The sequence below is a fragment of the Nomascus leucogenys genome, chromosome 15 (assembly GCF_006542625.1).
Source record: "Nomascus leucogenys isolate Asia chromosome 15, Asia_NLE_v1, whole genome shotgun sequence".
Classification (NCBI taxonomy): domain Eukaryota; kingdom Metazoa; phylum Chordata; class Mammalia; order Primates; family Hylobatidae; genus Nomascus; species Nomascus leucogenys.
Genome location: NC_044395.1, coordinates 40,479,933 through 40,505,649, shown reverse-complemented (window position 1 = coordinate 40,505,649; position 25,717 = coordinate 40,479,933). Strand labels below are relative to the sequence as shown.

The 25,717-nt window shown below is 44.7% G+C and overlaps 1 protein-coding gene across 3 annotated transcripts; it reads right to left on the bottom strand.

Moving 5' to 3' along the window:
• On the bottom strand, window positions 1-25,717 carry GPR83 (G protein-coupled receptor 83). Of its 3 annotated transcripts, none has more exons than XR_004033688.1 (5): window positions 24,989-25,717; window positions 20,515-20,640; window positions 17,525-17,658; window positions 2,633-3,772; window positions 1-53 (listed from the first exon to the last, which is right to left on the bottom strand). XR_004033688.1 is itself a non-coding variant. In XM_003253005.3 (4 exons), exons 1-4 carry the CDS (start codon window positions 25,373-25,375, stop codon window positions 3,148-3,150), a joined length of 1,272 nt encoding a protein of 423 aa, XP_003253053.1. In that variant the 5' UTR covers window positions 25,376-25,717; the 3' UTR covers window positions 318-3,147. The 3 variants fall into 3 exon arrangements, 1 of the variants encoding a protein (XP_003253053.1); XR_004033687.1 differs by lacking the exon at window positions 1-53 and adding an exon at window positions 318-2,060; XM_003253005.3 differs by lacking the exon at window positions 1-53 and having other exon boundaries at window positions 318-3,772.

Sequence of the window (25,717 nt, the reverse complement as noted above, 5' to 3'; positions counted from 1 at the left end):
GTAGGAGAATTGCTCTCAAGGCTTGAGTGGCAGCTTTATCGCCTCATGAGTCACTGAGGAATAGATGGAGTCCCAGGTTAAAACATGCAGCACAGATTTATAACTACAAAAGAGGGAACTTGGGCAGCTGATCAGTGGAAGAAACACTAGACAAAGAGGCAGAGGATCCTCAACTTGCTATTTAATTTCTCAGGGCTTGAATCTCAGCATCTGTAAAATGCGGGGTTGAGTAGATACTCTTCATGCTCCCTTCCTCTAATCCCTGCTGACCCCATTTTAAAGGTTACCAGTTGTGACATAATTGTAAGTCCAAGAGGCACAGTCCACACACCTGAAGTAAATTTTATTGAGATGAGCAATTTACAATAAAACACTTTACAGCACATTGGAAAAACTCAAGTTTCACAAATTTTACCTTCACAAACACAAGTCACTTTTTGCTCAAAGGCACACAGGGACCTCGGGGAAGGGACAGATCTAATGAGCCATCAGTGGGTGCTCCCCAGAGAAAAAAGGTTTTCTTTGGGACTTGGCAGTACTGAAGGTCCCTAACAATGGTTCAACTTAGGATTTTTAAAAATTTTATGATGATGTGAATGCAATACACATTCAGTAGAAACCATACTTCGCATATCCATACAACCACTCTGGTTTTCACTTTGAGTACAGGATTCAATAAATTACATGAGATATTCAATACTTCATTACAAGATAGGCTTTGTGTTGAATGATTTTTCCCAACTGTAGGCTAATGTAAGTGTTCTCAGAACATTTAAGGTAGGCTTGGCTAAGCTACAATGTTCAGTAGGTTGGGTTTATTCAATGCATTTTCGACTTCCAATATTTTGGACTTACAATGGGTTATTGAGATGTAAGTCAAGGAGCTTCTGTATTCCTAGACACCCTCAGAGAGGAGTGAAGTGCAACATCCTCCATGCTTCCCAGAGCAGGATAAACCTTCTGTGTGCCTGCTGCCTTGTCTCATTCTGGTTCATAGAATTTCTATGGCAGCTTTCAGATGAAACCATTAGCTACTTCTTGACACACCACAGAGATAATAAGTACAGGCACATGAGCCATTTGTGCCGAAAAATCCATCTGGGGATCCCTGTGGGCTTAGAAGACTCTGTCTGCCCAATGAAAGTCACGGTTTTGCCCATAATTCAGTAAGTGAGTTTTCAAAATCTTGTCTTGAAAATTTTCAACCATCTTCATAAATAGAAACTAGGATAAAGAACCCTCATAGTTCATTACAGGGAAGCAGATGACGTGACCAAGTTCAGTTTCAGTTAACAGCCAAGAGGTCTAAGTGACAAACTCTCCCTCAAACCTTAGTTTCCTACTGAGCTCATATCCATGCTTTGCTTTCAGAGTTTATCTGGTGCTAGAAGAAAATCTAAAAGCAGTGTGTCAGTAGCAATTGTTTAGAGCAGGTGAATTAAGCTTGATTCTGCCTGACAGGTCTCTTTTCTGGGTGACACAGTGAGTCACTCAGGACCAGACGGAAGGTGATTAAAAACAATCAGTCCCTGGAATGAGATTTCTGTGGCACGTTAGACCCTTAAAAATTGAGGTTTCTTAAGGAGGCATAAGTTTCTGTAAGTGAAATTGACACCTGAACCACTAAAATGATGTTGACAGCGAATCTCCTTTTGAGAAATGGTGTGACAAAACCCTCATTATTCAGACAACACAGCGAAATGGCCTTTCTAGACAGCTTGGGAGGATGAGGTGTCTAAGCACAATTACTTCCAGCATATTGGAAAGCCTGCTCCTTCATCTCTTGTGAAAACAGAACAATGTTTCATGACCACTTGTTTTTGTGGAATTGCAGGAGAGAAGCAATCATGCCTCCTGGTTGAGTTTGATTCCCTGGTTCATCTTGAGGCTGCCTCTAAGGAGGGGCATGTGAGCCAGGCCCTTCCCACCACCGTCTACAATAGGGGGCAGTTCTCTCTGCGTGGTGACAGGCTTCACCTTGGGTTCTTCTCACCTCTTCTTCAACTCTTCTGGTGGACATCCTTGGGAAAGGTACCCCTGTTTCTGTTAATCATTAGAACCTAAATGAAAAAGTATAAATGAAAAAAAGGGCCGGGCGCAGTGGCTCATGCCTGTAATCCCAACATTTTGGGAGGCCTAGGCAGGCGGATCATGAGGTCAGGAGATCAAGACCATCCTGGCTAACACGGTGAAACCCCGTCTCTATTAAAAGTACAAAAGATTAGCCAGGCATGGTGGTGGGTGCCTGTAGTCCCAGCTACTTGGGAGGCTGAGGCAGGAGAATGGCGTGAACCTGGGAGGCAGAGCTTGCAGTGAGCCGAGATCATGCCACTGAACTCCAACCTGGGTGATAGAGTGAGACTCCATCTCAAAAAAAAAAAAAAGAAAAAAAAAGGTCATGCACACATGCACACAGTCACACACACAAAGGAAAACATTGCAAATAGAGCCACAGCATGTTCACAGATGTTATCACAAATGGATGGGATAAGACAGTGATTTTGTTTGTGTGTATGTGTGTGTGTGTGTGTTTTCTGAATTTTGCTAAGTGGCAATAATAATTTCCCTTTGTTTTAAGGAACCAAAGTTTGTCCTTTCTTGCCTGGATATTGCTAGGCCACTGAAGACTTACGATTCATCATGGCCCAGTGACTCCAGAAAGTGAGGCATAAAAATCTCCATGCCCTCTCTGGCTTGCTGGCATTTCCCTGGCCCGTGTACCTGTTTCAAGCAGAGCTCTGTGCATCTGGGTCACCACACCCAAAGTATGATTTAGGTCTCCCTTCGGGATGCTCAGCAGTAGGAAGGGCTGTAAGGCAGCAGCTGCCCCATAGATGGAGGCAGTTGAATGATTCAGCCCCCATCTGGGCCAAAGTTATCCTCGCTCCTCTTCCTCAGAGATCTAGGCTGCTGTGCCTCCCAGTGTTTCTTAGATGGGAATTTATGAACACATGTCTAGTTGGTGGTGCCTTTTAGTTTTCACATCACATGGGGCTAGGAGGCTGGATAGTTTCCAAGGAATTCAAGAGTCCTACAGCTTCTGCAGGAGTGTGTTTCCAGCACTCTGAAGATCATGTGTGAGAATAGGCTCTCTTTCCCTGCCTCAGGTAGAGACAGACCCCTCCCACTCCCTCTTCCCAACCTCCTCTAACTCATAGTCACAATGGGTTCCACAGATGACAGGTCTGTCTTCCCAGACTGGAGTTGGGAGGTGGGCAGGAGGTTATTGGCAAGGGGAGCCCTCTGGCCATCATTCTTCTCTGTCCAGGCCACCCTGAAGGAAGGAACCGGGGAGGGTGGCCTGTCCTCCTGAGTCTTGGGAGGTCTTTGACACATGCTCAGTAATGCCTTTAGCTCAATCCTGAAGTTCTCGTTCAGCCAGCAGTATATGAAGGGGTTATAGCAGGTGCTGCTCATGGCAAACCAGTGGAAGGCAAAGTAGAGGGCATTGTTGGTGCGGATGACCTTGCTGGACAGGAGGAGGACGTAGCAGTTGAGGGGGAACCAGCAGAGGGCAAAAAGGACCACCACCAGCATCAACATCTTGATGGTCTTCTTCTTTTTGCGCCGCAGGGCAAGGTACTGCTCCGTGGTCACATCGCCAATCATGTTACACAGCCACAGTTTCCTGGCCACACGAGCGTAGGCCACAGAGATGATGAGGAGGGGCAGGATGTAGAGCAGGATGAAGGTGGCCAAGTCCAGGTACTTCCAGAAGAGGTCAGCTGGCTCAGGGAAATCTGGCAGGCAGAGGGAGCGCACAATGTCCTCACTGGGGGCAGGAAGTGGGGAGGGAGAAAGAGGTAACAGAAAGCAGATATTAGTGTGGAAAGGCTTCATCCCAAGAAGCACTGGCCTCTCCTTCCACTGGGCTCCTGGTACATCCATCTAATATAGCACTTTTGATGCTGTAGCCTAATTATCTGATTACATTTCTGCCTCCCCCACTAGGCTGGTAATTGCATAGAGGTAAATAATACACCTGAATTTCTCTGTGTTCTCTTAATCTTGTGCAATTCCTAGCCCAATAAATATTTGTTGAATGAAGGAATGAAATGCTCGTGTTCCCAGGTTGAAAACTAACTCATCCTTGAGGAAATCCTAGAATTTCCCATTGTTCTACTTCTCCATTTTAAAGGGAAAACTAAGGCATAAAGAAAAGAAATGATGGATCTTGAGCATATGAGTGGTAAAGCCTGAACTAACATCCCTTCAGCCACTCATAGAACAAGTATTTATTTTATATGGAATGTACCCCTGTCCTCTTCAGCCTTTTTAGGAATATCCATGTGGCTTGGTGCTCTAGTTCTATGTCCCAGTGGTCATCACTAACAAAAGAGAGAGGAAACTTCCTTTGCTTTTGTTAGGGGGAAAAAAAAAAGTCCTCCATGTAGAAAGGTAGAAGGGCAGCCTGGATGTTGGGAGGCCTGGGTGTGTGATTCATTTCAATGTCCTAGAATTCCTGGAGGGGGCCTTTATAAATTAGTTGAAATCCGCCTTCCGGAAATGTTTCTCTTGACCCTGCTTTTGTCACAGGAGTGAGAGTGTGTGTGTGTGTGTGTGTGCTTGTTGCAGGTGGGGTGGCACATGGCTCCTGTGGCAGACACTCCCTGGATCCCTGCAGAGCCCCTTTGCCAGTCTGGAGAACCAACTCCCTAGCAAGAAACAGCTGGCACCTGTGATCTTCTAGGTGCCTAGGACTCCCCTAAGGCCACTCAAGGCCCTTCCCACGATTCACTACAGCCATAATTGGCCGGGAGTTTCCAATTTTCCTAGGAAAGACCTGTAACAAAAGACTGAGAGACAGAGAAATAGGAAAGCCCAGTTACCTGGCCTCAAGGTGAGACAAACTCCGCATTTTCAGTTCTGCCCCAGAGCCTCTTGTGGGGCAGGGGCAGCTTCCTCTGAAATCATACCCTTCCTTAGTCTCTCCCTGGTCCTGGTCCAGCCTCTGCCACTCTCTTTCCCATTGCTCCTGGGAGCACTGCCTCAATTAGCCACTTGCAGGTGCACCTGCCTTTATCGCAAAAAATATCCAGAATCTACAATGAACTCAAACAAATTTACAAGAATAAAACAAACAACCCCATCAAAAAGTGGGTGAAGGATACGAACAGACACTTCTCAAAAGAAGACATTTATGCAGCCAAAAAACACATGAAAAAATGCTCATCACCACTGGCCATCAGAGAAATGCAAATCAAAACCACAATGAGACACCATCTCACACCAGTTAGAATGGCCATCATTAAAAAGTCAGGAAACAACAGGTGCTGGAGAGGATGTGGAGAAATAGGAACACTTTTACACTGTTGGTGGGACTGTAAACTAGTTCAATCATTGTGGAAGTCGGTGTGGCGATTCCTCGGGGATCTAGAACTAGAAATACCATTTGACCCAGCCATCCCATTACTGGGTATATACCCAAAGGATTATAAATCATGCTGCTATAAAGACACATGCATATGTATGTGTATTGTGGCACTATTCACAATAGCAAAGACTTGGAACCAACCCAAATGTCCATCAATGACAGACTAGATTAAGAAAATGTGGCACATATACACCATGGAATACTATGCAGCCATAAAAAACGATGAGTTCATGTCCTTTGTAGGGACATGGACGAAGCTGGAAACCATCATTCTCAGCAAACTACTGCAAGGACAAAAAACCAAACACCACATGTTCTCACTCATAGGTGGGAACTGAACAATGAGAACACATGGACACAGGAAGGGGAACATCACACACTGGGGACTGTTGTGGGGTGGGGGGAGGGGGGAGGGACAGCATTAGAAGATATACCTAATGTTAAATAATGAGTTAATGGGTGCAGCACACCAACATGCACATGTATACATATGTAACAAACCTGCACGTTGTGCACATGTACCCTAAAACTTAAAGTATATAAAAAAAAATCTGTCTCTAAGGAAGCTCATCTAACACAACAAATGAAGCCTGGCATGGTGGCTCATGCCTGTAATCCCAGCACTTTGTGAGGCCGAGATGGGCCGATCACCTGAGGTCAGGAGTTCGAGACCAGCCTGACCAACATGGAGAAACCCTGTTTCTACTAAAAATACAAAATTAGCTGGGCATGGTGATGCATGCCTATAATCCCAGCTACTCAGGAGGCTGAGGCAGGAGAACCCAGGAGGCAGAGTTTGCGTTGAGCCAAGATTGCACCATTGCACTCCAGCGTGGGCAACAAGAGTGAAACTCCATCTCAAAAAAAAAAAAAAAAAAAAAAGCAGGAGTTACAATCCTAATCTCTGATAAAACAGACTTTAAGCCAACAAATATCAAAGGAGACAAAGAAGGGCATTACATAATGGTAAAGGGATCAATGCAGCAAGAAAAGCTAACTATCCTAAATATATATGCACCCAATACAGGAGCACCCAGATTCATAAAGTAAGTTCTTAGAGACCTACAAAGAGACTCAGACTCTCACACAATAATAGTGGGAGACTTTAACACCCCACTGTCAATATTACACAGATCATTGAGACAGAAAATTAACAAGGATATTCAGCACTTGAACTCAGCTCTGGACCAAATGGACCTAATAGACATCTATAGAACTCTCCACCCCAAATCAACAGAATACACATTCTTCTCAGTACCTCATCACACTTATTCTAAAATTGACCACATAATTGGAAATAAAACACTCCTCAGCAAATGCAAAAGAACAGAAATCATAACAGTCTCTCAAAGCACAGTGCAATCAAACTAGAACTCAGGATTAAGGAACTCACTCAAGGCCCGGCACGGTGGCTCACACCTGTAATCCTAGCACATTGGGAGGCTGAGGCAGGCGGATCACGAGGTCAGGAAATCGAGGCCATGCTGGCTAACATGGTGAAACCCTGTCTCTACTAAAAATACAAAAAAAATTAGCCGGGCTTGGTAGTGGGCGCCTGTAGTCCCAGTACTCGGGAGGCTGAGGGAGGAGAGGCAGAGCTTGCAGTGAGCTGAGATCATGCCGCTGCACTCCAGCCTGGGTGACAGAGTGAGACTCCGTCTCAAAAAAAAAAAAAAGAAACTCACTCAAAATCACACAGCTACATGGAAACTAAACAACCAGCTACGAAATGACTACTGAGTAAATAACGAAATGAAGGTAGAAATAAAGATGCTCTTTGAAACCAAGGAGAATGAAGACACAACATACCATAATCTCTGGGACACATTTAAAGCAGTGTGCAGAGGGAAATTTATAGCACTAAGTGCCCACAAGAGAAAGCCGGAAAGATCTAACATTGACACCTTAACATCAAAATTAAAAGAACTCAAGAAGCAACAGCAAACAAATTCAAAAGCTAGCAGAAGGCAAGAAATAACAAAGGTCAGAGCAGAACTGATGGAGATAGAGACAAAAAACTCTTCAAAAAAATCAATGAAAACAGGAGCTGGTTTTTTGAAAAGATCAACAAACCTGATAGACCACTAGCAAGATTAATAAAGAAGAAAAGAGAGAAGAATAAAATAGATGCAATAAAAAATGATAAAGGGGATATCACCACTGATCCCACAGAAATACAAACTCCCATCACAGAATACTATAAACACCTTTACACAAATAAACTAGAAAATCTAGAAGAAATGGATAATTCCTGGACACATACACCCTCCCAAGTCTAAACCAGGAAGAAGTCAAATCCCTGAATAAACCACTAACAAGTTCTGAAATTGAGGCAGTAATTAATAGCCTACCAACCAAAAAAAGTCCAGGACCAGACGGATTCACAGCCAGATTCTACCAGAGGTACAAACAGGAGCTGGTACCATTCCTTCTGAAACTATTCCAAACAATAGAAAAAGAAGGAATCCTCCTTAACTCATTTTATTAGGCCAGCATCATGCTGATACCAAAACCTGGCATAGACACAACAAAAAAAAGAAAATTTCAGGCCAATATCCCTGAGGAACATGAATGCAAAAATCCTCAATAAAATACTGGCAAACCGAATCCAGCAGCACATCAAAAAGCTTATCCACCATGATCAAGTCGGCTTCATCCCTGGGATGCAAGGCTGGTTCAACATATGCAAATCAATAAATATGATGCATCACACAAACAGAACAAATGACAAAAACCACAATTAACTCAATGATGCAGAAAAGGCCTTCAACAAAATTCAGCACCCTTTCATGCTAAAAACTCTCAATAAACTGGGTATCGATGGAATGTATCTCAAAGTAATAAGAACTATTTATGGGGTGGTTCCAAGATGGCCAAATAGAAACAGCTCCAGTCTACAGCTCCCAGCGTGAGCGATGCAGAAGACAAATGATTTCTGCATTTCCAACAGAGGTACTGGGTTCACCTCATGGGGGATTGTTGGACAGTGGGTGCAGCACACCTAGCATGAGCCAAAGCAGGGTGAGGCATTGCCTCACCTGGGAAGTGCAAGGGTCAGGGAATTCCCCTTCCTAGCCAAGGAAAGGGGTGACAGATGGCACCTGGAAAATCAGGTCACTCCCACCCTAATACTGCGCTTTTCCGACAGTCTTAGCAAACGGCACACCAGGAGATTATATCCCGCGCCCAGCTCAGAGGGTCCTATGCCCACGGAGTCTCACTCATTGCTAGCACAGCAGTCTGAGATCAAACTGCAAGGCGGCAGCGAGGCTAGGGGAGGGGCGCCCACCATTGCTGAGGCTTGAGTAGGTAAGCAAAGCAGCCAGGAAGCTTGAACTGGGTGAAGCCCACTGCAGCTCAAGGAGGCCTGCCTGCGTCTGTACACTCCACCTCTGGGGGCAAGGCATAGCCAAACAAAAGTCAGCAGAAACCTCTGCAGACTTAAATGTCCCTGTCTCACAGCTTGGAAGACATTGGTGCTTCTCCCAGCATGCAGCTTGAGATCTGAGAACAGACAGACTGCCTCCTCAAGTGGGTCCTTGACCCCGAGTAGCCTAACTGGGAGGCACCACCCAGTAGGGGCAGAATGACATCTCACATGGCCGGGTACTCCTCTGAGACAAAACTTCCAGAGGAACGATCAGGCAGCAACCTTTGCTGTTCACCAATATTTGCTGTTCTGCAGCCTCTGCTGCTGATACCCAGGAAAACAGGGTCTGGAGTGGACCTCCGGCAAACTCCAACAGACCTGCAGCTGAGGGTCCTGACTGTTAGAAGGAAAACTAACAAACAGAAAGGACATCCATACCAAAATCCCATCTGTATGTCGCCATCATCAAAGACCAAAGGTAGATAAAACCACAAAGATGGGGAAAAAACAGAGCAGAAAAACTGAAAATTCTAAAAATCAGAGTGCGTCTCCTCCTCCAAAGGAACGCAGCTCCTCACCAGCAATGGAAAAAAGCCGGATGGAGAATGACTTTGATGAGCTGAGAGAAGAAAGCTTCAAACAATCAAACTTCTCTGAGCTAAAGTAGGAAGTTCAAACCCATGGCAAAGAAGTTAAAACCTTGAAAAAAAGATTAGACTAATGGCTAACTAGAATAATTAATGCTGAGCAGTCCTTAAAGGACCTGATGGAGTTGAAAACCATGGCACAAGAACTATGTGATGAATGCACAAGCTTCAGTAGCCGATTCGATCAACTGGAAGAAAGGGTATCAGTGATAGAAGATCAAATGAATGAAATGAAGCAAGAAGAGAAGTTTAGAGAAAAAAGAATAAAAAGAAATGAACAAAGCCTCCAAGAAATATGGGACTATGTGAACGGACCAAATCTACCTCTGATTGGTGCACCTGAAAGTGATGGGGAGCATAGAATCAAGTTGGAAAACACTCTGCAGGATATTATCCAGGAGAACTTCCCCAATCTAGCAAGGCAGGCCAACATTCAAATTCAGGAAATACAGAGAATGCCACAAAGATACTCTTTGAGAAGAGCAACTCCAAGACACATAATTGTCAGATTCACCAAAGTTGAAACGAAGGAAAAAATGTTAAGGGCAGCCAGAGAGAAAGGTCAGGTTACCCACAAAGGAAAGCCCATCAGACTAACAGCGGATCTATCAGCAGAAACTCTACAAGCCAGAAGAGAGTGGGGGCCAATATTCAACAAACTTAAAGAAAAATTTTCAACCCAAAATTTCATATCCAGCCAAACTAAGCTTCATAACTGAAGGAGAAATAAAATACTTTACAGACAAGCAAATGCTGAGAGACTCTGTAACCACCAGGCCTGCCCTAAAAGAGCTCCTGAAGGAAGCACTAAACATGGAAAGGAACAACTTGTGCCAGCCACTGCAAAACCATGCCAAATTGTAAAGACCATCGAGGCTAGGAAGAAACTGCATCAACTAACAAGCAAAATAACCAGCTAACATCATAATGACAGGATCAAATTCACACATAACAATATTAACCTTAAATGTAAATGGGCTAAATTCTCCAATTAAAAGACACAGGCTGGCAAATTGGATAAAGAGTCAAGACCCATCAGTGCGCTGTATTCAGGAAACCCATCTCACGTGCAGAGACACACATGGGCTCAAAATAAAGGGATAGAGGAAGATCTACCAAGCAAACAGAAAACAAAAAAAGGCAGGGGTTGCAATCTTAGTCTTGGATAAAACAGACTTTAAACCAACAAAGATCAAAAGAGACAAAGAAGGCCATTACATAATGGTAAAGGGATCAATCCAACAAGAAGAGCTAACTAACCTAAATATATATACACCCAATACAGGAGCACCCAGATTCATTAAGCAAGTCCTTAGAGACTGACAAAGAGACTTAGACTCTCACACAATAATAATGGGAGAATTTAACACCCCCATGTCAACATTAGACAGATCAACGAGACAGAAACTTAACAAGGATATCCAGGAATTGAACTCAGCTCTGCACTAAGCAGACCCAATAGACATCTACAGAACTCTCCACCCCAAATCAACAAAATATACATTCTTCTCAGCACCACACTGCACTTATTCCAAAACTGACCACATAGTTGGAAGTAAAGCTCTCCTCAGCAAATGTAAAAGAACAGAAATTATAACAAACTGTCTCTGAGACCACAGTGCAATCAAACTAGATCTCAGGATTAGGAAGCTCACTCAGAAACTGCAAAACTACATGGAAACTGAACAACCTGCTCCTGAATGACTACTGGATACATAACGAAATGAAGGCAGAAATAAAGATGTTCTCTGAAACCACCGAGAACAAAGACACAACATGCTAGAATCTCTGGGACACATTTAAAACAATGTGTAGAGGGAAATTTATAGCATTAAATGCCCACAAGAGAAAGCAGAAAAGATCTAAAATTGACACCCTAACATCACAATTAAAAGAACTAGAGAAGCAAGAGCAAACACATTCAAAAGCTAGCAGAAGGCAAAAAATAACTAAGATCAGAGCAGAACTGAAGGAGATAGAGACACAAAAAAACCTTCAAAAAAATCAATGAATCCAGGAGCTGGTTTTTTTAAAACATCAACAAAATTGATAAACCACTAGCAAGACTAATAAAGAAGAAAAGAGAAAAGAATCAAATAGATGCAATAAAAAATGATAAAGCAGATATCACCACTGATCCCACAGAAATACAAACTACCATCAGAGAATACTATAAACACCTCTACGCAAATAAACTAGAAAATCTAGAAGAAATGGATAAATTCCTTGACACATACACCCTCCCAAGACTAAACCAGGAAGAAGCTGAATCTCAGAATAGACCAATAACAGGCTCTGAAATTGAGGCAATAATTAATACCCTACCAACCAAAAAAAGTCCAGGACCAGAAGAATTCACAGCCGAATTCTACCAGAGGTACAAGGAGGAGCTGGTACCATTCCTTCTGAAACTATTCCAATTAAAAGAAAAAGAGGGAATACTCCCTAACTCATTTCATGAGGCCAGCATCATCCTGATACCACAGCCTGGCAGAGACACACACAAAAAAGAGAATTTTAGACCAATATCACTGATGAATATCAATGCAAAAATCCTCAATAAAATACTGGCAAACCGAATCCAGCAGCACATCAAAAAGCTTATACACCATGATCAAGTGGGCTTCATCCCTGGAATGCAAGGCTGGTTCAACATACGCAAATCAATAAACATAATCCAGCATATAAACAGAACCAATGACAAAAACCACATGATTATCTCAATAGATGCCAAAAAGGCCTCTGACAAAATTCAACAACACTTCATGCTAAAAACTCTCAATAAATTAGGTATTGATGGGACGTATCTCAAAATAATAAGAGTTATCTATGACAAACCCACAGCCGATATCATTCTGAATGGGCAAAAGCTGGAAGTATTCCCTTTGAAAACTGCCACAAGACAGGGATGCCCTCTCTCACCAGTCCTATTCAACATAGTGTTGGAAGTTCTGGCCAGGGCAATCAGGCAGGAGAAGGAAATAAAGGGTATTCAATTAGGAAAAGAGGAAGTCAAATTGTCCCTGTTTGCAGATGACATGATTGTATATTTAGAAAACCCCATCATCTCAGCCCAAAATCTCCTGAAGCTGATAAGCAACTTCAGCAAATTCTCAGGATACAAAATCAATGTGCAAAAATCACAAGCATTCTTATACACCAATAACAGACAGCCAAATCATGAGTGAACTCCCATTCACTATTGCTTCAAAGACAATAAAATACCTAGGAATCCAACTTACAAGGGATGTGAAGGACCTCTTCAAGGAGAACTACAAACTACTGCTCAACGAAATAAAAGAGGATACAAACAAATGGAGGAACATTCCATGCTCATGGGTAGGAAGAATCAATATTGTGAAAATGGCCATACTGCCCAAGGTAATTTATAGATTCAATGCCTTCCCCATCAAGCTACCAATGACTTTCTTCACAGAATTGGAAAAACTATTTTAAAGTTCATATGGAACCAAAAAAGAGCCCACATTGCCAAGTCAATTCTAAGCAAAAAAGAACAAAGCTGGAGGCATCACGCTACCTGACTTCAAACTATACTACAAGGCTACAGTAACCAAAACAGCATGGTACTGGTACGAAAACAGAGATATAGATCAATGGAACAGAACAGAGCCCTCAGAAATAATGCCACATATCTACAACTATCTGACCCTTGGCAAACCTCACAAAAACAAGAAATGGGGAAAGGATTCCCTATTTAATAAATGGTGCTGGGAAAATTGGCTAGCCACATGTAGAAAGCTGAAACTGGATCCCTTCCTTACACCTTATACAAAAATTAATTCAAGATGGATTAAAGACTTAAATGTTAGACCTAAAACCATAAAAACCCTAGAAGAAAACCTAGGCAATACCATTCAGGACACAGGCATGTGCAAGGACTTCATGTTTAAAACACCAAAAGCAATGGCAACAAAAGCCAAAATTGACAAATGGGATCTAATTAAACTAAAGAGCTTCTGCACAGCAAAAGAAACTACCATCAGAGTGAACAGGCAACCTACAGAATGGGAGAAAATGGGAGATGAGTAGATTTGCAATCTACTCATCTGACAAAGGGCTAATATCCAGAATCTACAAAGAACTCAAACAAATTTACAAGAAAAAAACAACCCCATCAACAAGTGGGCAAAGGATATGAACAGACACTTCTCAAAAGAAGACATTTATGCAGCCAGCAGACACATGAAAAAATGCTCATCATCACTGGCCATCAGAGAAATGCAAATCAAAACCACAATGAGATACCATCTCACACCAGTTAGAATGGCCATCATTAAAAAGTCAGGAAACAACAGGTGCTGGAGAGGATGTGGAGAAATAGGAACACTTTTACACTGTTGGTGGGACTGTAAACTAGTTCAACAATTGTGGACATCAGTGTGGCAATCCCTCAGGGATCTAGAAATAGAAATACCATTTGACCCAGCCATCCTGTTACTGGGTATACACCCAAAGGATTATAAATCATGCTGCTATAAAGACACATGCAGACATATGTTTATTGTGGCACTATTCACAATAGCAAAGACTTGGAACCAACCCAAATGTCCAACAACGATAGAATGGATTAAGAAAATGTGGCACATATACACCATGGAATACTATGCAGCCATAAAAAATGATGAGTTCATGTCCTTTGTGGGGACATGGATGAAGCTGGAAACCATCATTCTCAGCAAACTATCACAAGGACAAAAAACCAAACACCACATGTTCTCACTCATAGTTGGGAATTGAACAATGAGAACACATGGACACAAGAAGGGGAACCTCACACAGTGGGGCCTGTTGTGGGATAGGGGGAAGGGGGAGGGATAGCGTTAGGAGATATACCTAATGTAAATGATGAGTTAATGGGTGCAGCACACCAACATGGCACATGTATACATATGTAACAAACCTGCACGTTGTGCACACCTACCCTAAAACTTAAAGCATAAAAAAAAAGAACGATTTATGACAAACCCACAGCCAATATCATACTGAGTGGACAAAAGCTGGAAGCATTCCCTTGGAAAACCAGCATAAAAAATGATGCCGTATCTCACCACTCCTACTCAACATAGTATTGGAAGTTCTGGCCAGGGCAGTCAGGCAGGAGAAAGAAAGAAAGGATATTCAAATGGGAAGACAGGAAGTCAAATTGTCTCTGTTTGCAGATGACATGATTGTATATTTAGAAAACCCCATCGTCTCAGCCCAAAATCTCCTTAAGCTGATAAGCAACTTCAGCAAAATCTCAGAATACAAAATAATGTGCAAAAATCACAAGCATTCCTATACACCAATAACAGACAAACAGAGAGCCAAATCATGAGCAAACTCCCATTCACAATTGCTACTAAGGGAATAAAATACCTAGGAATACAACTTACAAGAGACGTGAAGGACCTCTTCAAGGAGAACTACAAACCATGCTCAACAGAAGAAAAGACAAACAAATGGAAAAACATTCCATGCTCATGGATAGGAAGAATCAATATCATGAAAATGGGCATACTGCTCAAAGTAATTTATAGATTCAATGCTATCCCCATCAAGCTACCACGGAGTTTCTTCACAGAATTGGAAAAAACTACTTTAAAATTCATATGGAACCAAAAAAGAGCCTGCATTGCCAAGACATTCCTGGGCAAGAAGAACAAAGCTGGAGGCATCACGCTACGCTACCTGACTTCAAACTATACTAGAAGGCTACAGTAACCAAAACAGCATGTTGCTGGTACCAAAACAGAGATATAGATCAATGGAATGGAACAGAGCCCTCAGAAATAACACCACACATCTACAACCATGTGATCTTTGACAAACCTGACACAAACACACAATGGGGGAAAGATTCCCTATTTAATAAATGTTGTTGGAAAAACTGGCTAGCCATATGTAGAAAACTGAAACTGGACCCCTTCTTCACACCTTATACAAAAATCAACTCAAGATGGATCAAAGACTTAAACTAAGACCTAGGATCATAAAAATCCTAGAAGAAAGCCTGGATACCATTCAGGACATAGGCATGGGCAAAGACTTCATGTCTAAAACACCTAAAGCAATGGCAACAAAAGCCTAAATAGACAAATGGGATCTAATTAAACTAAAGAGCTTCTACACAGCAAAAGAAATTAGCAATCAGAGTGAACAGGCAACCTACAGAATGGGACAAAATTTTTGCAATCTATCCATCTAACAAAGGGCTAATCTCCAGGATCTACAAAGAACTTAAACAAATTTGCAAGAAAACAAACAACCCCATCAACAAGTGGGCAAAGGATATGAACAGACACTTCTCAAAAGAAGACATTTATGCAGCCAAGAGACATTTGAAAAAATGCTTGTCATCACTCGTCATCAGAGAAATGCAAATCAAAACTACAATGAGATACCATCTCATGCCAGTTAGAATGGCAATCATTAAAAAGTCAGGAAACAATTGATGCTGGAGAGGATGTGGAGAAATAGGAATGCTTTTACACTGTTGGTGGGAGTGTAAATTAGTTCAACCACTGTGGAAGACAGTGTGATGATTCCTCAAGGATCTAGAACTAGAAATACCATTTGACTGAGCAATCCCATTATTGGGTATATAACGAAAGGATTATAAATCATTCTACTATAAAGACACATGCATACATATGTTTACTGCGGCACTATTAACAATAGCAAAGACTTGGAACCAACCCAAATGTCCATCAATGATAGACTGGATAAAGAAAATGTGGCACACATACATCATGGCATACTATGCAGCCATAAAAAAGGATGAGTTCATGTCCTTTGTGGGGACATGGATGAAGCTGGAAACAATCATTCTCAGCAAACTATCACAAGAACAGAAAACCAAACACCACATATTCTCACTCATAAGTGAGAGTTTAACAATGAGAACACATGGACCTAGGGAGGGGAACACCACACAGTGGGTCCTGTCGGGAGGTGGGGGGCTAGCGGAGGGACAACATTAGGAGAAATACCTAATGTAGGTGACGGTTTGATGGGTGCAGCAAACCCCCATGGCACAGTTTGATGGGTGCAGCAAACCCCCATGGTAACAAAACTGCACATTGTGTACATGTACCCCAGAATTTAAAGTATAATAAAAAATATTTTTTAAAAAAGACACACCAGTGACCAACACCACCACCATCAATAAATGACAAAAATCACTCTATGGGGCCGGGCGTGGTGGCTCATGCCTGTAATCTCAGCACTTTGGGAGCCCAAGATGGGCGGATAACCTGAGATCAGAAGCTCGAGACCAGCCTGCCCAACACAAACCCCGTCTCTACTAAAAATACAAAAAATTAGCTAGGCATGATGGTGCATGCCTGTAATCCCAGCTACTTGGGAAGCTGAGGCAGGAGAATTGCTTGAACCCAGGTGGCGGAGGTTACAGTGATCTGAGATCCTGCCATTGCACTCCAGCCTGGGCAATAGAACGAGACTCTGTCTCAAAAAAAAAAAAAAAAATCACTCTAAGATGATTCATTCATTCAGTAAATATGTACCAAGAGCTTGTTATGTGGAGGTGGTAAGCTAAGTGTTGAGATCACTGACATAACAAAGAAACAGGGCCAGTTCTTCCCAAACTGACAGTCCAGCAGGGAGATCACCTAATGAACCAGTTGAAGTTTTAAAAAACTGAGTGTTGAAAGAAAGACGTTCTCATTCAGTGAGAGCATATGATAAACATGCACGGTAGGTGGGGGAGGTAGAGAAGCCTGTCTCAGGCTCAGGTGCATGCAGATTTTGTTTGTAGATAGTGTGAGAGGTTTACACCTTGCTCCTTTTCAACAAGGCCTTGGTGACTCGGATCTCAGGCTGTGTAAGTACGGCACCCTGGTGACAGATGCTGATAATTATTGCTTTGTCCTTGCAGAGAACCCGGAAAGAGAATAAGGGAGAAGCTAAAGAAGAGAGAAAGCAGACAAAATGTAGAGGACAGGCATGGACCAGGAGGTAACAGAATGGGAGCGAGCCAGAGAAAGACTCAGTAAGGCAGGTACTAGTTACTCAGAGAGTTGTGAGCTCCTGGGGGCCTCAAGTATCCCTTGGTCGAGCCTGATTCGGGAGAAGACACAAGTCCCCAGGTGGATACCTACGAATTCACCTCACCTGTATTTGAAGGTAAATAATTTCTGGCAGATAGCATGTGGGAGTGAAAAGAACGTAGCCATGGTCCAGATGACAGCGATGTAGATGACACCCTTTGTGATTGAGATCCGGGGTTTCAAGGGGTGCATAATGACCTGGAAAACAAGCAAACCACATCACTAACTGAAGACGTTTTGGGGCAAATCAGAAATCTGGGTCAGGCGCAGATGCTCGTGCCTGTAATCCCAGCACTTTGGGAGGCTGAGGCAGAAGGATCACTTGAGCCCGGGAGTTCTAGACCAGACTGGGCAACACAGTGAGACCCTGTCTCTATATATTTAAAAAAATGAAAATACATAAATAAATAAAAAGAAATCTGGATGGCACAGCTCACTTGTCACATAAGGCAGGCCCTATTGATAAAGTCAAGCACCGCTTATGTTCATTATTGAGCCCCTGAGCTACACCAGGTAGCTGCTGGGGGAGAGGAGGCCCAGCCATGCCCCATCCAACAGCCCACCTCCAGAGGAGGAAAGAAAGGGTCATCTGGATTCAGAGACCCGGGGCAGGTCATCTGCCCCGCTGGTCATACTCAGGCTGAACCAGGGTCCAGTGAGAGGACTGGGGAGGGGTCCAGGAGTAAAGCTGCTTGCATGGCACCACAGCAAGGCTGGGAGAGGAGCAAGCCCATGGTCAGCCCCCACCTCCTCGGGACCTGAGCTCATCTTCCCATGATTCTGGACCCCTTAAGTTATGATGGACTCTAAGAGGGTCTGAGCTGACAGACAGGAAGAGGCCATTCTCATCACTCATCCTGGGAAGCTGCACGGACACTTATGTGGGAACCCCCAACATGTTTATGAAAGTCATTACTAAAACCGCACCAGGGCCCAGCTCTCACACAACTATAATAAAGTCAGTGTTACAGGCTTCGGGCTGAAATGCATCATGGAGTTGCTACTGTATATCAATCAGTTATCCTAAAATGTTTAAATAAAGACTTAGGGATTTAAAACCATCCTCATTTTCAGATGAGAAACATTATTTTTTGAAAAAGGCATTTGGGATAGGTTAGTCCAGGGTTGGGGGAAGAGGTCAGGAAGAGCTGGCACCACCTCTAGATGCCATCCCAGAACACACTGGACATCCTGGCTGTGTCCTGAGCTTTTTTTATTCCTCCCAATGTTTTCAAGGTTTTATGGGAGGAAGCAATGAGGCTTCAGAAGTTGACAGCACATCTCCGTTCTGGATTCAGCCATCTCTGCCCCTCATACTCTTGTGTTCAGATTGCTGAAGGGAGTGGCAGCCTGGGGCAGAGGCTCCAAGCACTTCTCAAGGACTCTGTTGGCCTCGGGACAGAGCCCCTTGTTGGGGTATATGTTGCAGTAACATGGTCAACATGAGCAAGGCTTTGCCCCCATTCCCCAGACCCACCCTTAGCCCATGGTCAATGCTCGGTTGCGTTAATCTGGGGTAAGCATAGGCCAGGTAAAATAATCAGAAGTCCTTCTAGTTAAATTAAGGGAGACGGTTAAGAAAAGGCAGGAAATATTTGTGTGCAAACTTTTCACACTTTACACTAAAGCACCTGCAACATAAATTAAGAGTTGATTCTAACAAAATTATGGCATTTCAGAGATAAAGAGATCTCAAATTTTGACTAGTCCCATTCCTTATCAGATGCAGGAATCTCCTCGAATACCTCCCCATCAAGTTGTCATCCTCACTTTGCTCTAATATGGCTGGTGAAGTGAAACTCATTGCCTCCCAGGCAGGTTTGACCACCTTTAGACACTTCTGTGAGAGAATTCTTCCCACATTGGACTGTATCTTTGAATTTGCTTCTTTGAAGCCTCCTATCCTGTGGTCCTTGCTGCATCTCATGGTGCTACTCAGAAGAAATCTCATCTTTCTGTGTCTGGTGGCCCTTATAATATGGCCTTGTAGATTCCTTTGAGTCTTCTCAGAGCAGCATGGTCTAGTGACTGGAACATGGGCTTGGAGCCAGACAGACCTCAGTCCTAATCCTAGTGTCACCATTCACAGGCACATGATCTCAGAAAAGCTACATATGCACTTTCCTGAGCCTCCATTCTATAATTCAGCATAGGTCTAAGCATACAACGTGAGTTCATTGAGTAAGCATGGAAAAGGCGCCTGTCACGAAGCTGTCCTACTTAGATGTCCTGGTCAGTTCCTTTTCACCATATATACCCATGAGCTTCCCATGGGGGCAGAACTGTTAGAATACCTTCCTGACCCAGGGCCGCCATGCTCCACTGCAATGCCTGCTCCTGCCACCTGGACATCCTGGCTTGTTTTCTGCCTGAACAGCCTGAATTGGTGAACATTCATCTCTCACTCATCTCTGGCCTGCAATTACTCCTCTCTCCTTTCATCTGTGATTTTTCAGGTTTGCTTTTCCTATCCTCAAAACAAGCTCACTAATTTCTGAGACAGAAAATGCCAGCAATGGCCGGACATGATGGCTCACGCCTGTAATTCCAGCACTTTGGGAGGCTGAGGGGGGGGTGGATCACCTGAGGTCAGGAGTTCGAGACCAGCCTGGCCAACATGGCGAAACCCCATCTCTACTAAAAGTGCAAAAATTAGCCAGGCGTGGTGGTGGGCGCCTGTAATCCCAGCTACTCAGGAGGCTGAGACAGGAGATTTGCTTGAACCCAGGAGGCAGAGGTTGCAGTGAGTCGAGATGGTGCCACTGCACTCCTGCCTGAGCGACAAGAGTGAGACTCTGTCTCAAAAAAAAAAAAAAGAAAAACAAAAAAGAAAATGCCAGCAATGAGTATTCATTGGATCAACAGACTAATAACTTCTGTGACAATTAAGACAAAGGGTTTAATATCCCTAATCTATGTGTTCATGTGGATCAATGAGAAGAGAAACACACTCATTGAAAACTGGGCTAAAACACTGTCTTCAGAGCCCCTGCAACTTCCAGGAGAGGGAAGCAAGAGAGGGAAGAGCAGAGCATTAGGGGTAGGTGCCCTCACCTGGTGGCGATCCACCGCAATGGCTGTTAGCGTCAGTGCTGAGACGTGCAGTGAGCAGTACTGGGCAAAGCGGCTGACATGGCACATGCCCTTCCCAAATATCCATGTGCTGTTCACAAAGCGAACCTGGAGATGAGCCCAAAGATGTTAGGAGAGAGACAGGTCTTGACTTTGACACCCATCCCTAGAGGTCTCTGAGGAGCATGCCCTCAGGAGGATTCCTCCAGCTCCTCCCTTCTTTCTGTCTATGTTACTGAATTGTGGAGTAAACGTGATTTTCTCCAGCACAACTCATTTTCATTCATTCAATTCAACAAACCCTGATCATGCTTCTGGGCCAGGCTCCATTAGGTGCCAGGAGAGCCTGGGAAGGATGTGTGCTTTGTAGTTGGACTTCCCACCTCTAATAGTTTCTTACTGTGAGGGCTTGGGCAAGATAGGTAACCTCTCTGAATCTGTTTCCTCATTTGCAAAAAAAAAAAAAAAAAAAAAAAAAAAAGCCCTCAGAAATCTCTTCCTTATAGGCTTAGTGTAAGGTTTAAATTTTTTAAATGTCTGTAAAGGGCAAAACACAAGGTCTGGCAGATTGTTCGGATATTATTAGAAGTAAATAGTAGCTATCTTTATGTGAAATAACAAAATTCATTCTTAGTCCACACAAGTTCACTCTAGTAGAGGAGACACATCTGAATTGTCACAACATAGCATGTGGGCTGTGCTGGCAAATCTTGGCTAAACTGGCCTTGCAAGTCATCATCTGGGGAGGAGACCCAGGGACCTGGAGAGGTGTGGACAGGTGTGGGGAGAGAAGACAAGCTCCCAAAACCATGTAGGGCCCTAGAAGCAGGCCCGGTCCTTATCCCCCATCACCCAGCACTATTTACTCATTCAATTAGTACTTGAGCAGCTCCTGTGAGTAACATCCCATGCCTGAGAGAGATTGAGCATTGACTCTGATTAAGGAGTTTGCAGCCAGGGCAGAGGAGGGCTCAACTCAAGTGCAAGACAGAAAGTAATCAGTGCTCTGTAGAGACTGATTAAAGGGTAATGGGGCCACCAGGTAGGGATGGGAGTGGGCAGAGGCACAGAGGCATAGAAATAGGGCAAGTCGGCCCAAGAGAAGGAGTATAATGTAGTGACTTACAGCAGAGTGTTTGCCACTGATCACTGTGACCTTGGGCAAGGCATTGGGCCCTCTGAGCCCCATTTTCCTCATCTGTAAAATGGGCTAACCCTTTTCACATGGTTGTTACATCAATCAAGATTGATAACACATGTAAAGTAGGTACAACAGTGCCTAGTACATAGCAAGTACTTAACGCTATCAACTGCCATTATTACAACATATGAGACATTTGAACTGAGGAGGGATTTGCACACGTGGAGATGAGGACAAAAGGCATTGGCACTGGATCAGAAATCCCAGGACCTGTTTGGGGAATAAGGAGTGGATTGGTTTGTCTGGAGTGTGTGAACGAGAGTCATGACAAGTCTGGCCAGATCTTGAAACTAGGACAACAGACCAGGGATGTTACTTTCTTTGTGGAGGGCAGGGAGGAGCCATTGAGGCTTTTGAGCAGTTCAGTAACATTATAGAGCTAGAAATCTTCAGCTATTCCTACTTCTTACCTCTCACATTGGAATTACCAAATCCAACCAGTTCTGCCTCTCACTGGTTTTCAAAACTGTTCCCTCTTCTTCAGTCCCAAGGCCATGGGCCTTGTGGGGTACCTCGTTATCTCTCCCTCAGACTATTATAGCCTCTGAACAGCTTTCCCAGTTCTCCAGGTTTGTCACCTTGGAATTCAGCCTTCACACTCCTGACAGCATCTCTGCTAACCACAATCATATTGTTGTCACCCTCCTGCTTGAAATCATCCTGGCTCTCAGGACAGAGTATCCAGGCCCCTTCACAACCTGGGACCCGCCTTTCTTTCTGGCCATCTCCGCTTCTCCCTCCCCTGCCCACTCCTGCACTGCACTTCTTGATGCTTCAGCTTCATTGAGCCACTCAACGTTCCCTCAACACACCATGAACTTTGATGCTTCGATGCCTTTGTTCTCCCTGATCCCTCTGTCTGCACTAAGTGTTCATCTCGACCTGGGAAATTCCTATTCAGCCAGGTCCCATTGAAATGTCACATTCTTTGCAGTCTCCTTTGACCCTCTCATGGGACTCTGATGGGTCAGAATGAAAGACTCCCTCCTCCAGGCTCCACTACATTCTGTGTGCATCTATCTCTGTCTACCATGGGAACTGTAAGTAATTGCTTTTCTCTCCATCATCAGAGCTAGGCTTCATGCTGACTGCAGTAGATGAAGCGGATAGGAAGGGAGACCAGGGAAGAAGGATATTGTTGCCAATCAGGCAAAGGCAGTGATGCCTTTCCCAGTGGGGGAGCCTGTGCTGAGTAGGCTGAGGGGTTGGAAGCCCCTCCCCACAACCTTCTTCCTTTCCTACCTGCCAGCGCCTTATAAGCTGTAATCCGAGTTTGGATTGGGGCAGCTTGATGCGTCAGGTTCAAGGCTAAGCTGCTTTGGCTCATACTGGAGGGGGTGCTGGGTTCTGAGGACCTTGACATCCTGTCTCTTGCAGGAGATCTCTGGGGCAGGTATTGCCAGCTCTCAGGTGTAGCCTGTCCTCACGTCCATGGCCTCCCTACCCTTCTTGTGTCTGCTGCAGATCCAGCCCTGTATCCTGGCTCTGGGCAGCAGCAAAAAAGCCCATGTTCTGTGGCTTCCCAGTTCCCAACCTGGGTAGCGCAGCCCAACCGCACCATTGTAGGTTCTCAGGTCAGAAACCAAGGGAGGTGCCAACGGGTGGCAGGGATGCTGTTGTCTTGTGCTTTGAGATACCCAGGGAGGAGGGGAGTATTTGAAAGCCCACTCATCCTTGGGTAATGCCCAGGGGATACCGAGTGGCCATCAATATGTTAGACGTAGGCTGAAAGGAGATCAGAACAAGTCCAGGGTTTGGAGTAGCAGAAGCTAAACATTGTCCAAGAGTGTCCTTCACTCCCAGCTAGCTGGTTAGTGGACCAACCTCTGGATTTGAGTTAGGGGATGGAATTCTCATCCTGGCTCTGCCAACTACTGGCCAGGTGGCTTTGGACAAGGGATTGAACCTCTCTGTGCCCTAGTTTTCTCATCTGCAAAATGTGAGTAATATTCTAATAAGTGAGGATGAGAAAGAGAATGTGAGCGTACTTTTTCAATATAAGATTTGGAAGGATGTTCACACAGGTGATGGACTTGTGGGGGTTCATCCTGTGTTTTTTGCTTGTCTGTTATATCTGGTTGTGTATGAGAGATAGCGGGGAGAGAGACAAAGAGGGATTAATAGATATTGCTTTAGTAATCACTCAAATAACAAAGTTATTCCATAAAGTGAAAAAATATAACACACTAGAGAAACATGCAGTATAACTGTCACCATGGTTGCTCAGTCATCGCCCTCACAGTCCCAAATCATCCATGAGAGCCACACTCCCGGGTCACAGCAGGACACCACCAGTGCTAAGTAGCCAGGGCTTGGGGAAGAATCCCATCAGCTGCCAATGTGCGAATGCCCCCAGCCTGCCCAATCTCTGGGGCCCAAGCCCACCTCCCCTCATTTCTTCCTCAATGCAGACCTCAAACACAGCCTCATTATCAACCCACAGAAGGGAAATGCACTTTAAATAAGTGGTCTGGGAAAATGCACTTAATGTTCCATTAACAATTAGCAATTGTTTGATATTTCAGTTGTAGCACAAAGCAGCATCCCATGGGTACGGGTGGGCACTGAATAGGCTGCAATTCAGAGGGAGGGGGACCTGATCATCTCTGCTGACATTTCAGGGTCATTGATTTACTGCTCAATTATCAAGCAAGCCCAGACCCAGTGAGATTAAACAGGAAATGGTCATTCATTTCCAGCTGGCTGCAGACACTCAAACCATTTACCCAATGCCACCTCCGCAGAAGCTCTGGCTGATAAGGTGATGAGACAGAAAGAAGTGGAGAGGAATCAGAGAGTGAGGCAGGAGAGAGAGAGGAAGAGAGGAGAGGTAGGGAGAGGAGAGGAGAGAGAATAGAAAAATAAAATCACAGGGACTGACAAGAAAAAGAGATAAGAGGTGAGGAGACAGAGACAGACCAATAGGGAGGCCGAAAGACAGAAAAAAAAGATAAGGACACTGAGAGATAGAGACAGAGAAGAGAGACAGAAAGACTTCAGAGAGAGAGACAGAGACTGAAAGAAAGACTAAGAAAAACAGGAGAGAGACAAGAACCGAGATGACAGAGGAGAGAAAAAAAGAGACTAGGACAGGAAGACAGAGGCAGAGGAGACGAGAAATGAGGAGGAAGAGAGACGTGGAGAGAGAAGTGGGGACCCACAGAGAGACACAGAATGGCAGAGGGAAGCCAGAGAATTGAGAGAGGAAAGGGAGACGAAGACAGAAGGTGGGGCGGCAGGCAGCGGGCCCCTTACCAAGGTGAAGGGGGTGTTGAGCAGCGTGATCATTATGTCGGCAACTGCCAGGTTGACGATGAAGAGGCTGGTGGCCGAGTGCATTCGCTGGTTCTTGAAGATGACATGACAGACCAGGACGTTGCCAAAGAGTGAGAAGACAATGATGAAGGAGTAAGCCACGATGAGCAGGGCTTTCACCGTGGGGTTCTGGGACTCCGCACCGTAGCGCCTCCTGCCCACAAAGTTCTGCCAGTCGGACAAGGTGTAGTTGTTCCAGGAGAAGAAGTGCGAGGCATTGGGCACGGCCAGGGCCGCCTCCAGGCTCTGCTCGTCGGCCCGGCCCTCGTGGGGCTCGGTGGCTCGCACCAAGGGGAGGAGACAGAGCAGCAAGAGGTGAGGGACCATTTTGCAGGAGCCACCCCTCCCCTGGGAGCCTGCGGGCCGGGCGTCCCCTCCCGCTGGGCTAGGAGCGCGCAGCAGGGATGCGGGGCGCAGAGCATGCAAGGCCGTCCCGAGGAGCCAGGGAGCCCGGACTCCTGGAGCACCGCGCCGTCCGCCACCAGCCCGCGGTCGGCACGCCAGCTCCGGGTTTGTTGGAGCACTTTTATATCTCTGCTCCCACCAGGCTGCTAGGGAGCGCCTCTGCCAATTGGGCAGCGCGGCGTCTCTTGCGGCGACGGTGACGCGCTCTGGCTCTGACAAGCCTGGCTCCCCCCACCCTGCCGGGTGGCGCTGTTGCTGACCCCA